This window comes from Mustela erminea, chromosome 8 (genome assembly GCF_009829155.1).
Source record: "Mustela erminea isolate mMusErm1 chromosome 8, mMusErm1.Pri, whole genome shotgun sequence".
In the NCBI taxonomy this organism is placed as follows: domain Eukaryota; kingdom Metazoa; phylum Chordata; class Mammalia; order Carnivora; family Mustelidae; genus Mustela; species Mustela erminea.
Window position 1 is genome coordinate 16,390,967 of NC_045621.1, and position 16,850 is coordinate 16,407,816.

At 39.8% G+C, this 16,850-nt stretch overlaps 1 protein-coding gene across 4 annotated transcripts in view; it reads left to right on the top strand.

The window, feature by feature from the left end:
* Positions 1–16,850, top strand: part of PARD3B (par-3 family cell polarity regulator beta) — a 1,046,926-nt gene that overhangs the window by 598,120 nt on the left and 431,956 nt on the right. For all 4 annotated transcript variants that reach the window (XM_032354007.1, XM_032354008.1, XM_032354009.1 and 1 more), the window contains exons 11-12: positions 1,947–2,132; positions 15,837–16,007. In XM_032354007.1, the coding sequence (XP_032209898.1) occupies positions 1,947–2,132; positions 15,837–16,007 (357 nt within the window). The remainder of the gene's footprint in view (positions 1–1,946; positions 2,133–15,836; positions 16,008–16,850) is intronic.

A 16,850-nucleotide genomic window follows, 5' to 3' on the forward strand; every position in this document is an offset into this window, starting at 1 on the left:
CACTATATCTTACACCTGAAATTGATAGAATACTGTCTCTTAACTAACTGGAATGAAAATAAAAACTTAAACACATACACACAAATGAAAAAGATAGCCATAATATCACTTGGTTTCTATTTTGTTCCTATCACATGTGTCATAAATGAAAGGTATTGGTACAAATAGTGATTGTCAATCTTAATTAAACACAGTTGCCGAAGAAATCGGATTTGATTACAGAATAAAATGGTTTGAAGATATTACTCAGGCAAAACTTGCCCTTGTGTCATTTTGTTTCTAGTAGATTAAAAAGCCAGAGAAGCTTCTAGTCTTCCTCTAAAATGGTGTTCACAAACTTCTAGGCAGAACAGCTGTTCTTTAATTTGTACTTTAATTCAGTAGAACTTTATTAGGCTAAAATTAACCAAACCCCAGAGAGACCTGGAAACATAAATGATTATCAAATGTTACGGATTCTAAATAGGACATTCTGGAAGACAAAGATGAAGGCTAACAATTTACCTTTCATATTTAACTATCGCATTCCCATGGGGGAGAAAAAAGACAGCTAGTTTGAATCAATAATGGGATGTTTCTTGGATAATAATACAGTGAGTTAGTTGAAAGAACTAACTAGTCATAGGTTTATTATATCAAGCACTAAAGATTCATTTCTTTGAAACTACATATTGTCCAGGTTTTTATAGCTAACTTCAGGTACAGTGAAATTAAATGAACTATTTCTTTGAAGGTAGACATGGGCTTTCTCTATTTTGGTAGGAGTTGAAAATACTAGGTCAGTGGATCTGGCAATGATCAGCCTCTTAATCTTGTTTTAATCATGGGTTCTTTGCTACTTCTGATTTTATAGTTGTTATTTGGTGACTGACATTCAGACATTCACAGTAATTTCTAAAATATGCGATTTCACAGAAGAGTCCCTCAAAGTGACCCTAAGATGAGAGTTTCTAGACATAATTACAGAGAGGAAGGAACTACCGACCTAGCATGAGTTGAAGGTTTCTAGGGCTATCTCATTTTCAAATTTTCCAGTTAAACACTGTGGCCGAGTTTCACATTTCTGCAAGCTTGGGCAGGAGGGAGGCCGTAGGAGGCACCTGCGAAGATTATCATGTGGGCAGCATTTTTCCATTGTCACTGCTGTACATTTGAAAACATCAGGGGCTCAATACGATTAACCTTTGCTTCTCCCTGGAAACTTGAACCCTAAGTGTGCCTGTTGCCTCCATTCTCTGTTACTCTAATTTTCTGAGAACAGCTGTGCTTGTGGCTAGGTGTCATTTGGCAAAGAAGACGCAAATATTTGTCGTGCATTCCCATTTTTGGTTAGGTTCAAAATCTGGTTGCCAGTGACTTGTACTGTCAATGAAGCAAGCTTAAGGCCTCAATTGAGCAAAGTGATACTCATCATAAATCACATTTCCCTAAATTTAAGATAACATATTTTTCAGTGCTCTGTATCCAATTGATATTCTTGATCATGAACATTGTTTCCATGGTAAATGATGTGTTTTAAATACACAAGCCAAATATTTCCCCCAAATTTTAGCATGTTCCTACACTAAGCTCTGTTTCTTCATCTGTAAAATGAAGGCATTAAGATCACGTTATCTCTAAGGTCTTTTCTGGTGCCTAAGACCCCCTAAGTAACGCCCTGCCTCTTTAATTATTGAGACTCTGCTGGATTTCCGGATATTTACAGGCTATTTCAAGTGGCATGACTCCACCTAGCCAAAGGGTCCTCTCTGTTGGCCCTCGGCAGATGTGACTCCCAAGAACTCTTCTACCTTCCAGGGACATGGTGGTGGCCCCCCACAGAGAAAGAAGACCAGCCTTTAGTGGTCCAATCATGCTGTCTTGCCAGTTGCCTCTTTGTTTGGCCATTCGGGTATAAACACTAACCTGCTTTCTTCCCCTCGCTCTTTCCACGTGTTCTTCAACAGAAAGGAGAGCCCGACTGCTATGCACTCTCCCTAGAAACGACCGAGCAACTCACCTTCGAGATCCCCCTGAATGATTCGGGTTCTGCTGGTCTCGGCGTGAGCTTGAAAGGGAACAAATCTCGAGAAACTGGAACAGACTTGGGAATTTTTATCAAATCCATCATCCATGGAGGTGCTGCTTTCAAGGTCAGTAGGACTGCTCGTTTGAATGTCAGTGTGAAGGTGCTCGAGATGTGTCCCTTTGCTCAGGGACTGGGTGGAGGCATTATCTGAAGATGTGAGACCACAAGGCTCTCCTGCGGATGTACCACGTATATGTGTGAACAGATCTGGGCAACAGTTGTCTGTGTTCACCCTCTGTGTGGTTAGTTTTATGCCCCAGACATTGTTCTCTAAACCCATCATGATCAGTACTCTTTCTCCCATTCCTTTTATTACTCTGTTAGGATTCCTGTGAATTTGTAACCAGACAGAGTTGAACCTCAAAATAGCCTTAGAATAATAAAACTCAAAACAAGTCAACATGAAGGCAGCAAATAAGGAAATTTGCTCTTGCAAGAATGAAAGCTCAGTGGAGCCTGAGAATGACTGAAGTGTAAATTAAAGGTTATTTATCATGTTTTATGCCCTTGAAGATAGGCATGGTGCCAGGAATGCATGTTTGCCTTTGAACTTGGGAAAACTTACAGTCTTCCAGAAAAAGAGGAAAGAAAGTGATTCTGCCTTTTCACATTGGGGTGAGCAGTGTGATCATTGATATTAACATAGTATAATGGTTATCTAGATGGCCTGGGTTCAAATCAAGCTTCATTGCCATGTGCTCTGACCAGGACACCATTGCTAGCTGTGGGAATATGGGTGAGGAATGTGACCTGCTGTGCTCCCATATCTTCATTTCTGGGGGGTGCATAATGGGTAATACCTAATTCAAGTGTCCTGCAGATGAAATTAACACACATACTATGATTAAAACAGCAAAGTGATTAGAGATGGGGGGGAACATGTTTGTGCTTATGATCCGCCGTCCTCCCCACCATGCTCATCTCACGCCATGCCACAGGGCTTCTTGAGTGAGTCCTCCCTAGACTGCTCCCACCCACTATCATGTGGACAAGGTACTTGTCAGACAAGTTACTTGTCTCCATATGCTTCAGTTTCCTCTCTTGTAAAATGAATAAAATTAATAGAGCCTACCTGCTGGTGCTCTTAGAAGGACAAAGAGAGATACTGTATGCATTTTGTCCAGCACAGTGCCTACGATAAACTTTCAACAAATGTTAGCTGTTTAAAAATAATCTGACACGTATCACACGTGACCCTTCCTTAACAAAAGCCAAGAAAGATCTGTGGAGAGTTTCCAGGAGCATCTCCGGTCTCGGAGTGCTGGCTTGGTCGAAGCACTGGTGTCTTCTCACTTTTCATTCCACATTTGTTTCAGACCTAGACACTGAGCTGATGCCTTTTTCCTTTGGAAATAAGAAATTCATTGTGAGTAGACAACTTTTTAATGGACTCCTTGGATCAGTTAATTTTTTTTGACATAATAAATAATGACAGGATTTCAGTAACATACATCAGTAAGCCTATATGTCTCTCACGACTCTGCAGGACAGCTCAAGTGGCTGGGATTCTGGCCGCTGTACCTTTGTGCAGGTCAGTGTCCTCCGTGTACGTCACCTCCCCACTGCCACCCGGACCAGCAGGCTAGCGGGAGCACGTTCTTCTCATGCTCTGAGGTGGCAGAGGGCCAGCAGCAAAGAGAGAGTGAAGCCTCTCAAATCTGAGGCCCCGAGCTGGCACTCCGCCCCTCCGCGCGCACACAGAAACACACACGTGCACTTCTGACCAATGCAGTCATGTGGGTGATTCCAAGGTCAAGGCCTGGGGAAACACAGTCCACCCCTGGTGAAGCTGTGGCGAAGGTGCAGGTACAGAGAAGGGGGAAGTTTGGCGTCAGTCGTTCAGTCTCTCACATTCTCCCGTCTGGCTCAGAAACGCAGAACCAGGAAAAAAAGGAGAATAATAGTAAGAATAGCAGCAGCATTAGCCTTCCCTGTGCTTAGCACTTAACGTACGCCCGCTGCGGGGGTAGATACTTTAGGTGGGTTCTCTAATTGCGTTCTTCATGTTGACACTGGATGATAATTAGGCAGTTCCATCAGAGGGAAACTGCAGATTACAGAGTTTAGTGCTTCTCCTGTGGTCACAGCCAGGAACCGCTTAAGCTAAGTAAGACTTGAACCCGGGCAGTCTGACTTCGGAGCCTGTGCTCCACTTACTGCGGGGAAGCCTCCTTCAGCTCCCCCTTCATATTCCGGAAGATCGGGGGCCGTTATCCCGGAGTTGTCTGGTGCCACACCTGTCACCCTTCACCAAGCCGTCTAATCATGTGCTATGTTTAAAGAGGAGCCTTGATCCTGCTTGCGGTTACCGGGTTGATATTCTTCTTCTTATACCTAATGACAGTTCTGTTTGCAGAATTTATTCCAAGTAAAATTGGAACTGAAATGATTTTTTGGAAATTAAAAGCAAACATCTTAGCTGCTTTATGAGCAATAACTTAAGCTCAAGCAGATATTGGAGAGCAGGTTTAATGTGTATATCCATGTTTGTGTAAGTGAGCATCTCCTTACCTAAGCAGTTTCTAACAGTCCTGTTTCTCCAAGAAAGATTTCACTTTCCATTTATGTAAATTTCTTTCCTGACACCAGTCTGCTGAGTCAGACAATCACACCACTAAAAACCACTGGACAGCATATTTAAGTTAAGCTGATCTTAAACAGTAAGAGGCATCAATCATGAATTTAGCCTTATTGTGAATGTTTAGTATCCATTTGTCTTGTTTACTTTCTGCAGTATAAAGGGTGCAGGACTAAGCTTTGCTCACAAGAAATCTGATTAACCAGAAAAAGAGAGAGAGAGAGAGAGAAAGTATTTTTCTATTCTGCTGCAGCCGTTCCAATAATCCATTGTTACTCTTCAGAAAATTGCCACCTGTTCTGTGATTCAGGATTATGTCTTACAGAAATTGTTTTGAGACTTTGTTCCTGTCCCCTGTTCAGAAGATACAAATGTAACAGACTGCAGTGTCCCCAGGGCAAAGGGGAGATAAGCATGGGGAACATCCACTTTAGCATCTGGCCCTAGGTTTTTACCTGAAATCAACAAAATAATCTTTCTGCCAGAGCACAATCTTTTTCTCCTGGCCCTTCGTACCACTAATTGGTTCTCAAGGTGTTTTTCCCTTTAGGGAAGGTGGATTTTTGAAAACTAAACTACTTTGAAAAGTATGACCAAATTCTTCCTGTGGATTCTGTGTGCTGTATTCTCCTGGGGGCTTCCGCTGGTATAAACAAAGATAGGCTACTTCTTGCCAGATGCAAAACCACCGAACCACTGTGAGACTGTGACTATAATTGAGGGGCTCTTTTTTCTTCCTTTTCTCTCTTTCTCTCTTTTTATTTATTTTTATTTATTTATTTTTTATTTACCTCTCGGGCTGCTGCTTTCAATCACTTCCTCTCTTATTTGAGTTCTTTCTAATGGAGATGTAAATCTGTGTTTGAAAATAAAAGCACCTGGCTCTTCTAGGAGTCCCTCTTGGGGTAAATTCCTCTCACTCAAGGGGCAAACTAAACAATATTCTTACTCTACTCAGAGTTATCCAAATGCTTAATCTCATTAATATTTAAATTCCAGTCTGCATATCAAGAAGGAAATCCCAGAAACTCTTTCCTATTTGTGTCAGGGCTCAACATCTGCCATTTCAGACCCCTTCAGCCTGTGGAGCTCTTTGTGGACATTTCTGAAGCATTCGTCTGAGCTCTACTTTTCGAAGTACAAAGGGGCCTTTGACCTCAGTAGCCAAATATGACTGAGTATTGGTGCTAATTTGCTTAAACAGTAACAGGGATTACATGTTGTGGTTCCATTTTAGTTTCTGTCATTCGTACTGGGCATTGGCAGCTGAAGTACAGGGTAATTGCTTTCAGAACCTGAAAATACTAGATAGAAGTCTCTGGGTTTAACATCTTCCAAACCAAGACCTGCATGGCATTTTTTTTTAAAATATTTTATTTATTTATTTGACAGAGAGGTAGAGAAAGCACAAGTAGGCAGAGTGCCAGGCAGAGGGAGAGGGAGAAGCAGTCTCTCCGCTGAGCAGGGAGCCCGACATGGGCTTGATCCCAGGACCCCAGGATCATGACCTGAGCCAAAGGCAGCTGCTTAGCTGATTGAGCCACCCAGGCGTCCCAACTACTCTGTATGACATTATGAAGTGCTTAAGGATGCTTTTCTAAAATTTCAGCTCTGTGATCAGAATTTAAAGCAAACGCGGTGGTATCATTATTGTTAAATGAAAAGGAATATTGTCTGTGTTGCAGTTAGAAAAAAGTACCCCGAGAAGGATACTCTTCTTTCCCCAAATCCACATAAAAATTAGCTTTTCCTTTCCCTCACTAAAGCACACACAAAGTCTTAATGATTTGAAGACCTTCGATATTCTCATCCTCATTGGCTAAACCTTTTGAATTCTGAGATCAGTAGCTTTCTTTTGCTTTTCATGAACTATAGTAACTGAATTTTTTAAGAGAAAATGCATTTTACATCTATTGATTATAACTTAAGCTGGCTATTTATCTTAGGTTTTTCCTCAAAAATAAATCACTTTTAGGAAAAATATTTAACTAGAAGAGTGATATTTTCTTAAAAATTGACATAGGATATTAGTATGATGTAATAAGAATAAAAATCTCATGGAATCTGTTATATTAATTCTGAATGACATTTTTTATTTGAATATACAGACTTTGGGAATAGAATATGTCCTACTGAAACCTTGAAATAATAAGGTAAAAAGTAAAATTTAAAGGCAATTTTTGCTAAGGGAAAAATGTCATGTATCAGATTATTTAAGGTCTTTTATATAGAATGGATTTAAGAATACCTGTTATTCTCTAGAAAATTAATTAGCCAGGTTTGTGCTTAATAAATACTACTTGATGATGATGAAATTAAATGAAAGAAAAATGCCTGACATAGCTAATTGCAAATGCATGTGCTCAGAATATGAAATAGATATAATTTAAGTAATTTGATTCTGGTGTGCTTAGGAAATTTGGAATACTCCCTCTGAGAAATGCAGAATTTCATAATCTACACTATTTAGTATGAGGTGAAAGAAAAAAAAAAGATCTAATACAAGCACTCTCCCTGTTTTAAAATGACTCAAATGTGAATTTTTAAAGTGAATGTACACAATTGTAGAGTTCCTGGGAATATAGAGCTTGGTGCTGAATGTTCACGTCTCTTCGTAATCTAGACCAGTTAGCAGCAGCCAAGCTATTCCATAGCAGTCCAGGAGGAGTTCCCAGTGTGAGTCATTTCCAACTCCATCTCTACTGGTATCTATAAATCATGGAGGGGATCTATAATTAATGAACTCAAAGGAAGTTAAAAGGGACAGCTTTTAAGGAACACTAATGTTAAATGATTTCTTCAACTACCCATTCTTCTTAAAATTGGTAATGTTTTCTACTGGTGGAAAACTATAACAATCGTTAGAAGCAGTCATGTTTTCCAGGTTTTTACCTCTGACTAATGGACCCCACACTCCAAGGATGTCAGTTGCTCTGTTGAAGCTTCTCAACTGTGAGAAGCTAAACTCTGACATTTCATCCTGACCATGAAAATGTGATACGTTTTAGAAACACCTAAAAGCAGGAAACTTGCCTGGAAAAATTCAGAATCACTGTATATCCAATAAGAATTTTACCTTAAAAATGAAATTATTAACTTAAACATGAGGAAAAATAGTATCAATTGTTCTGCTAATTATATAACCCAATTTACTTTTATTAAAAAAAAAAAAGCAAGAATCTTGGCCTATGTTAATTCAGACAGTCAGGCTCATCATTTAATGGGTTTTTTCCAGTAGCAACTATTTTATAAGGAGATACTATAACATTATTTTTAAAATCTCGCAATATCAGCATAATCATTGCTTTTCTTGATGATCTTTATCACTTATACATTTTTATTTTATACACAGAAATTCAAATAAAAAATCCATACCATGCCAGATAAAATTTTGGAAACCTACATCTTTTGAGGTGTATTTTGGGCTCTATGATTGTCTCCATGGGCTGAAAGAAATTGTAAGAATTAGTAGTCCTAGTCAAAAAGGAAATGATAATCTACAAAAGTTGATACCATGATAATGATAATTTGACACTGAAAATATACCTTTCAACTGTAGAGCTGTAGTCACCTTCATTATGGGTATTATAGAATAGATATATACTCTCTATATAGATATATATATAGAGAGAGAATTCATATGTTTATATGTAGTTACTATATATTGTATAATATTTATTATATATTTGTATATAAAACTATAATATAACATGATCTAAGTTTTGGCCTTGACACTTTGCTTTGGACCCATTCTTCCAGGGACAAGACTTTAAGCAATTTTCGCACAAAAAATTGTATAGTTCCTTTCTTGTTAATTAAATAAGAAGATTTTCAGGAAGTTGTAAAGTCCTCAGATTCTCATCTTGTTAGGCAGTCATGGAAGACTCTGCTTAACTCATATAAAACACATATGCCTTAATAAGCTTTTCATTATCCAGTTTCCTAGGCCAAAGTAAACCAAAAACAGAAAATCAGGAAGGAGATAAGAATATATGGGTGAGGAAGCTGAAATGACAGGAAGCAGAAGTGTCAGATAAGCACAAAATGCTATTACCACATAGTAAGCCAGGGAATATTTGTGATAACTCTTAAATCAGTGCTTCTCAAACTTTTTTTTTTTCCTGAGGAAATTAATAAGATTCAGTAACAACTATGATAGAGACTCTAAGTTGGGATATATTTATGCCCCTCATTTTTCCAGAAGGAGCTTAAAATGAAGGAATTATAACACATTTTGAAAGTATTAGAATGGTTTTGGTTATATATATGGTGACACTCTAAATAATACTCTGTTATCTTTGGCAAAAACAGGTTGAAATACTACAAATATGGAGTAAACGGTATGTTGCTAAGACTTCCCCAGTTTGCTACATAATAAAGGAGGGAAGCTTTTAAAACAATACTGAATTAAATGAGTAAATTTAAATTTTACATTCATTGAGGAAGTGACAATAGGGCCAGTACACAGCAAGTAATCAGGTTTCCCTTTTAGAAGTCTACGTGTTCTGTGCTGGCGTATTCAGGCCAGCCTGAGTCCGTGAATCTCTCACAGTTACAGTTTGTACATAAACCATTTGTTCATCGTAGATGAAACTTACACCAGCTCCAGAACACCTGAATGGAAGATTTTGCAAGTGACGCGACTTAGGATGCACTTCTTGGACATCTCTAGTGAGTTCTGCAATATATAGTAGACTGGAGATAGGGAACTTAAAAACAACTCATTCCGTAATCAAGATGGTGCTGGAATAAGTTAAAAACATCAACAAAACAAGTCCACTATGATAAAGGTGGGGTAGATGAGTATTACCAAAATATCATCGGTATTGAGATGATGGTGAAATTAATTCTCCCTATGCAGATATCTATGAGTGGGAGGTGGTTGCCGACTCTTGTTCTGAAGGATAGATAGCCATTCAGGGGATAAGCAGGAATGCAGAGGACATTTTGGACAGAAGGAGAAATACAGGCCACATCGCAGTGGGCTCAACCCCAGAATGCAGTTTCTTGTCCCTGGAAAATAGAGCTCTTACTTGGAAAGAATTGGCCCTGTTTATTTTGGTCGAAATTGTGTTAGGACAGATGATGTAAAACATTGATTAATGTAGGTAGGTACTCTTCAAGACAAGAACTTACATGCTTCTAGTCTTACCAGCTTTCTTTATTCCTCCTCTTTGTTTCAAAACCTGTACTTTAAGATCTTGATTTATTCTTTTCCTTTCCTTGCTATTGTTTTCAAATGAAGTCAAATGATTTTAATCTGGAATGTCAAGTTCTTCTGTAGGTTGGATTTTTTTTTTCTTTTCTTTTCTTTTTTGCAAAAATATGGTAGGCAGATGTTGTCATGGAATGCTTTTAGGGCCTTGTGAAGGATTTGTTCAGGACAATCCTTTCCCTCAATCAGGTGTCATCTTGCCTGGAGTCCCAGCCCACTCCAGGGAAACCCTGCTCCGCAGTCTGAAGTCAGGCTCTGGGATTTGGGCTCTGGGTGTTGATAATATCCCAGGAGGCTTTACTGAGGGCCCCATTAGAAACATGCAGAGGCAGGAGCTGACATCTGGTTATGATTAATCCTCTCAACACCCTGGCCGAATGCGAGCTGGCCTTGGGCTCCAGCCAGCTACTCCCGAGAAAAACCAGCCCACTCCCTCATACTTGTTTCATGTTTTGCAGAGGCTAGTTCTTCGCTTAGGCTTTCTTACTCTCCCCTCCATGTTCATTATTAGAACTTTAGAGGTAGAGGGGCCTTACCAAAAAAATTGGCTCAAGGCGATAGATGAAGCCATACAATGTCACCAGTAATCATGGTAGAGATAGTACCCGGGCACCACGGAGTATAACAGGTGCTGAAATACAAAGTCACTAGACCGCCTGGAAATTGTGGATCTACTTCTGTGGGCATATGGAGTATCCTACAAGATATGTGACTGCTCCCATTACAAAGAATTATCTGGTCCAAATGTGCAGCTGTGGAGAAACTGTGGTGTAAATACTTATTTTTAAGAGATGAGAATCTGTAGCCTTTATTAGATTCTCAAAGGAACCTGAGAGTCCATAAAAGTCAAGAATCACTAGCAACATAGTTGGAAAAATGGCCTTCAGAGTGACACAGTCCAAGTTCACATCTGTTTTAGAATTGTGACTTGTAACAATGCATTGAACAGGCCTAATTCTTGGTTTCTTTTTTATAAAATGAGGACAACTGTCCCCAGTGTATAGGATTGTTGTAAAGATTAAATTGTCTAGTGCACATAATGGGTTTAGCACAATGACTACCCAAACTCATAAGAAACTCATTAAATAATTATTATCATTAATAATTATAGTGTTGGGGCACCTGGGTGGTTCAGTGGGTTAAGGTCTCTGTCTTCGGCTCGGGTCATGATCCCAGGGTCCGGGGATTGAGCCCCACATCGTACTATCTGCTCAGCAGGGAGCCTGTTCCTCCTCACTCTCTGCCTGCCTCTCTGCCTAGTTATGATCTCTGTCTGTCAAATAAATAAATAAAATCTTCGGAAAAAGAAATTTAAAAACATTGTAGTGTCTCTAATCATCTCTAGAATTCTGAATTTAGAAGGAGTACAGCATAACAGGTACATGTCTGACTTAGAGACAAGGACACCTAGCCATGCCAGTAACCTTTGGCAAACCACTGTATCTCTTTGAGTCTCCATGTCTACATCTCTTAAATAGAGGAGAGTAGTATTTCTCTCACAGGATCATCGTGAGAACAAAATGAGAGAGCATATATAAAACATTTGCATCACAACTGCCCTATATTAGGTGCTCAGTAAAAGGGAGATATAATACTCAAACATCTTGTCTCCTGGGCCACTCATCCTATTGTAGGAGAACTGGGTTAGGGCTGATGAGATTTGAAGTAATCCCAGGACATGGAGAAGACCTAAATCTTGTACCAGTTTTTATTCGTCCTTAAGTATCCTAAGGAAGTTACTTTTTATCTTTACTCTGATCTCCTTCCTCTTTGGGGAACTTCCTTTACTCCCTCCTGTCTTGAGAATGGATAGAGTTGGTTGTGGGATTGGGCAGAGATGAAGGGAGTAATTGACAGAGGTGAGGAGTCTTGTTCGTTAGGGGTCTGACAGCAGTATACTAGGAAGGAAGGTGTCTTAGTCTGTTCGGGCTGCTTTAACAGACTGCCATAGACTAGGTGGCTTATAGAAAACAAGTTTCTTTTTCCCAGTGCAGGCTGAAGTCTAACATCAAGGCGCCAGCAGATTCAGTGTCTGGTGAGACCCATTTTGGGTTGATAGATAGCTGTCTGCTCGCTGTACCCTCACATGGCAGAGGGGTTGAGGGATCTCTCTCAGGCCTGTTTTATGTGGGCACTAATCCCATTCATGAAGGTTCCGTCTTAATAACCTCACTATTTGAAACATGTATTTGGAAGAGGGTTGGGGGAGGAAGGACACAAAAGGGATTTTTTTTTCTTTAACAGATGCAAGCATGACCCAAATTACAATGAAATAAATATGCTAAGGTTACTGAGTTATATGCCTGGATAGTTGAATTCACTTCTATAAAATCAGTTGATGAGAGTTAACATTCTCATGTCTAAGTACTCACTTAAACATAGTATTAAAAAGATAAAAACCACAAAAATGTGCTTTTCTTGGTCAAAATTATCCCAAAGCATACACAATGGGCATATACAATTGAAGGATATTTAATGAATCTGGGTTGAGATATTTCATGAGCTTTCCATTGAATCACTTTCATTTTCAATCAAGACCAGACATGGGTATGCATTTATGTCTATATGGTTAGAGAGGTGAACAAATTGTTGTCTTCTGCTTCTTCAGAAGAAGACAGCACTTGTCCTGCCATCCCCCAACACAGGCATCAGTCACCGTATCTTCTGCCATGTGACTCTGGATTTTATATCAGGCTCTCTTCCAGGAGACATCTGGTGGCATATTGTCCACTCTGGCTTTGAATGTTTTATTCTTGAAGCATTAATTCTTTAGGAACTAGTCATCCTCACCTATGTAGCAGAGGGAATGGTTAGGAATAGAGAATGCTAAGAAGCCAGGACTTGGGCTCTTCTGATCTAGCCCTGACCCTAACTAGCTGAGCAAGTCCCAGCCCATGGGGAAGTGCCTTTTCTTAAGAGGAGTTCAATCGATGGTTTTGCATCCCCTCTTGACATCACATTATTTATCTGTAAACAGAAGAGGTTGGAAAAGATGATCTCGAAGGACCTTCCAAGCTCTAAATTCTGTGATTATATTCTAAATGTTAGGACATCATGGCACTTACTGGCATCACCATTAATGAAATTACCCATCATTTATCTTATACAGAGAAAGCACACACCAAGAGTTACAGACCAGCCAGGCCTGAATATGAAAGTGTGTGGATTTTTATCCTGCCCACAGCTCTCCAGTGATGCTTGTGATAAGTGTGTATGTCTTCTTTAAAAAAAAAAAAAAAAAAAAAAAATCCCAGCTGCCCTGGGGTGACCTGACCTGCCTTTTTGTTTGGACTTATATGTAAACATGTTCTACTTCAACGTTGTGCTCTATCTGTTTGAGACTGGAATGTAGCTAAAAATGAAAGTTTGTGCTTAGTATCTGTTGGTAAGAGATTATTTTATCAAAAAAAAAAAATGTCCTTGTATCTCCTTATCTCTTATTTACTTCTTCACATAGACCTTGCTCCATACTTCCCAGAGAAGGTTCACATGAGGTTACCAGGTGCGATCTCACTCAGATTGTATTTCCTCCATCCTCGAGATGCCCATAAAGTTTCAGTCTTTATCTTTCTTCATATCATAGAGGACGAGGTGTCCTGCCAAGACTAACCCTCTGCAAATCCAACATGAGACCTCATTTCCTGTTAACAGAGTGAGGATCTTGATCCTTCTTCTGCTTCCTCTTCCTCCTTAAAAATCTCACATCTAATTGTTAATGATCCTCCCAGCCTCCTTCTCGAGACTCAACCCAACAGTCCTCTTCCATGAAAGGCCAAAGTAGACCGTAAGGATTTCTCGAGTTGTGTCTCACTTCACGTAACTAAACCATTAAGGTTGTTTGGTTTTACCCTGCTTTGTGTAACCGTAACCTCAGTCTTTCTGTGCCTCCCTCAAAATTAGATCATAGAAATGGAGAGATTTCTTTCTTGTTTGGCCTTTCCTGTAAATCTCATTTCCAGATTTGCTCCCAGTTAGGGTAAAGGTTAAGTGGAGTGGGAAAACAAGAGGAAGGAGGAGACGTCATGCTTTGTGGAGGCAGTGCACTCAGACGTTTTCCAGCTCTAATCGAATGCCCTTCTCGATCGATCTCATCACCTTGCCATCCCACTTTCTTCGTTCAGGAGCATGCACTCTTTTGGGTGGCCTCCGCCATCTTGTCTGCCCAGTGGCCTCTCCAGCAGGTGGCAAATGCAGTGAGTCTCCATGATGGCTTTAGCTCTCCAGGGCAGCTTTCCACACTCACCCTTCCCCCTGTTGTCGGCGGGAAAACTTCCTCTGACCATCTGCTACTGAATTAGTCAAAGTTTATTAATTTGTCCACAGGATTTCTCCCCCAAAGCTGCCCAGTTGGTCCTATTGTTCTTTGTATGCCCGGTTTTCTCATTTCTTAGGGAAGTGCTATTCTTTCGTATTTTATTCTCCTAACTTGAACATAGATCCCCAATATTTACTACTATAAAAACTCTTCCGTATTTTCCTCTCCCAATTTAGAGTCGTACAGTCGTAGTCTAGAGACCAAGTAACAAAGAGAATTCTAGCAGGGAGACTGCAGAGCCAAAGAGCATGATATCAGAACTGGGGTCAATGTGTCTCTGGTTTGCTTTTGTGACCTGGTCAAGTTGCAGCCCTTCTCTGCCTCAGTTTCCTTATCTAATGTGAATAAAAGCATTGTGCTAGTCTGGAGTTCTGTGAGAATCACTAGAGATAATTTATGGAGGAATTCTCTAGGAAGGTAATTTGTCATACAAACCTACTGGCATTTCTGTTGAGTTTATTCTGTTAAGCAGCATCATAATATTCCTTTTTTTTTTTTTTAAGATTTATGTATTAGAGAGAGAACACGAGTGGAGGTAGGGGCAGAGGGGCAGAGGGAGAAGCAGACTCCCTGCTGAGCAGGGAGCCCAATGTGAGGCTCAATCCCAGGACCCCAGGATCATGACCTGAGCTGAAGGCAGACACTTAACCACTGGGCCACCCAGGCGTACTCTCACATCATAACATTCCAAAAACAGCACCTGTACCCGTGCCTCATAGTGAGGACTTCCTACCATAGTGTGGAAACAGGTCTAAGGCATGTCCCCGATCTGACTGTCAGTATTTTGAGGATTTTTCCCTTGAGGCTGCCTGAGGGGAAGAGGCACTGTGGTCCCCTCACATTCTTTGGTTGGCAGAGCTTGTACCCCAGTTGGTTAGCTGCTGCTGTAGTCTCTAGCTTGTGTGATGCCTCTGGCTGAAGAGAACTAGTGCCTCGAAGTGATTTAGACGGGGGTCCAGGCTGCCAAGCACATGTCGGGCTTCTGTGCACTTTGTAGTATGTGGTTTCCCGAAGATTCTGGGTAAAAGTACTCATCAGTCAGAGCCTCCTTGCAAACAGGCCTTGACAGTCTTCTTTGTCATGATTTTTCTGCCAGAAGATGCCATAGCAAATTGGTCCTTCACTGCACACCTCTGTGTTGTTCTGCAGACCAGCAGACTAGCAACTCCCAGAGCTAGCGGTAATTTCTAGGAGACTTATCACCACTGTCAAATATGGAACATTTAAGCATAAAGTCTCTCTGTGCCTGCAAATGCAAACCCTTGTTTCAAGTGATGTGACCACTTCCTTTTGCTTCCAAACCCCCTTTCCGTGAGCCAACACGGTCCCTGCCAGAGAAAATGGCAGAATCAGGCTAGGTTAGCATGCTTGCCAAAGATTTAGGTAGGAGATATTACACAAATGTCTAAATTATTGCAGCTTGGGACTCTGAGATTTCAAAAACATACTTTCACACACTTAATTATTGTTACTATTGTAACTATTTGATAAGCTCCAGAAACTTGTTGTGCCATAGAAAATAAATCATTCCTAATGGCTGGGGGGTTTTCTTCTTCTTCTTCCTTTTTTTTTCTTTCTAAACTTGAACTTGTCCTGAAACAGTCATCCATCATCACCATACTTTTCTCTGTTTCATACATTTTTTTTTCCTCTGCCCTAGGATGGTCGTCTGCGGATGAATGACCAGCTGATTGCCGTTAACGGGGAATCTCTTTTGGGAAAGTCCAACCACGAAGCTATGGAGACACTGAGGCGATCGATGTCCATGGAAGGAAACATTCGAGGGATGATCCAGTTGGTGATTCTGCGGAGACCAGAGAGACCACTGGAGGTGACGCATGTCTTTGGTTTCCTCAGCAAATTGCCCAAGTGGCCACCTAAAATATGCAGAGTTCCATCACTTAGTATCATACTGATCCTGAAACTGGGAAAACATGCCCCAGAAGGGCTCTGATGGATTTAGGTGGCAAGCACGTGGTATATTATAGGTATAACTAGAAGGTATAAATATGTACATATCAAGTAAGTAATTTATCAAATCTAACAGGTCCTTATTTTCTAGTTTTTTTTTCCCCCCCCAGAAATTTCTAGACTTTGGACTTCATTCATATAGTAAACTATTAAACTATATAGCATCTTTAAATACTTTTTTGATTGATGTGCTTATAGCATCCATACTTTAGAAAGTTCTTAATCAGAGGTATACAGTGCTTAGTGTAAAGACTGTTATAATGCAGTATGTTTTCCCCCACAATGTGCATGTAGATAATATAGACCTGGAACTTAACTAATTCAAAACTTGATTTATTAAGCAAGCTCCTTGCTTCATGTTATATTAAATAAATGTTTTTAATTAAATAAGTATTTTTGCACTGTTTTATCATGATTTTTTATGGATTTTTTTAATGCAAGAAATATTTCTGCCTACACATGAAGTGTAAGCATAAAGTATTCTTGATTGCTGATATCCCTAAACATTTCACTTATATACAATTATATTTATATTACACAATTATAGTATTAAATTATAAAGTATATTAATATATTTATAATAATTATAAAATATTCCTAAAACGTTATTTTCTTTTATATATGAAAAATAATTATTAAACGCTCTTAAGAATATTTTAAGAAGGGACGCCTGGGTGGCTTAGTGGGTTAAGCCTCTGTCTTT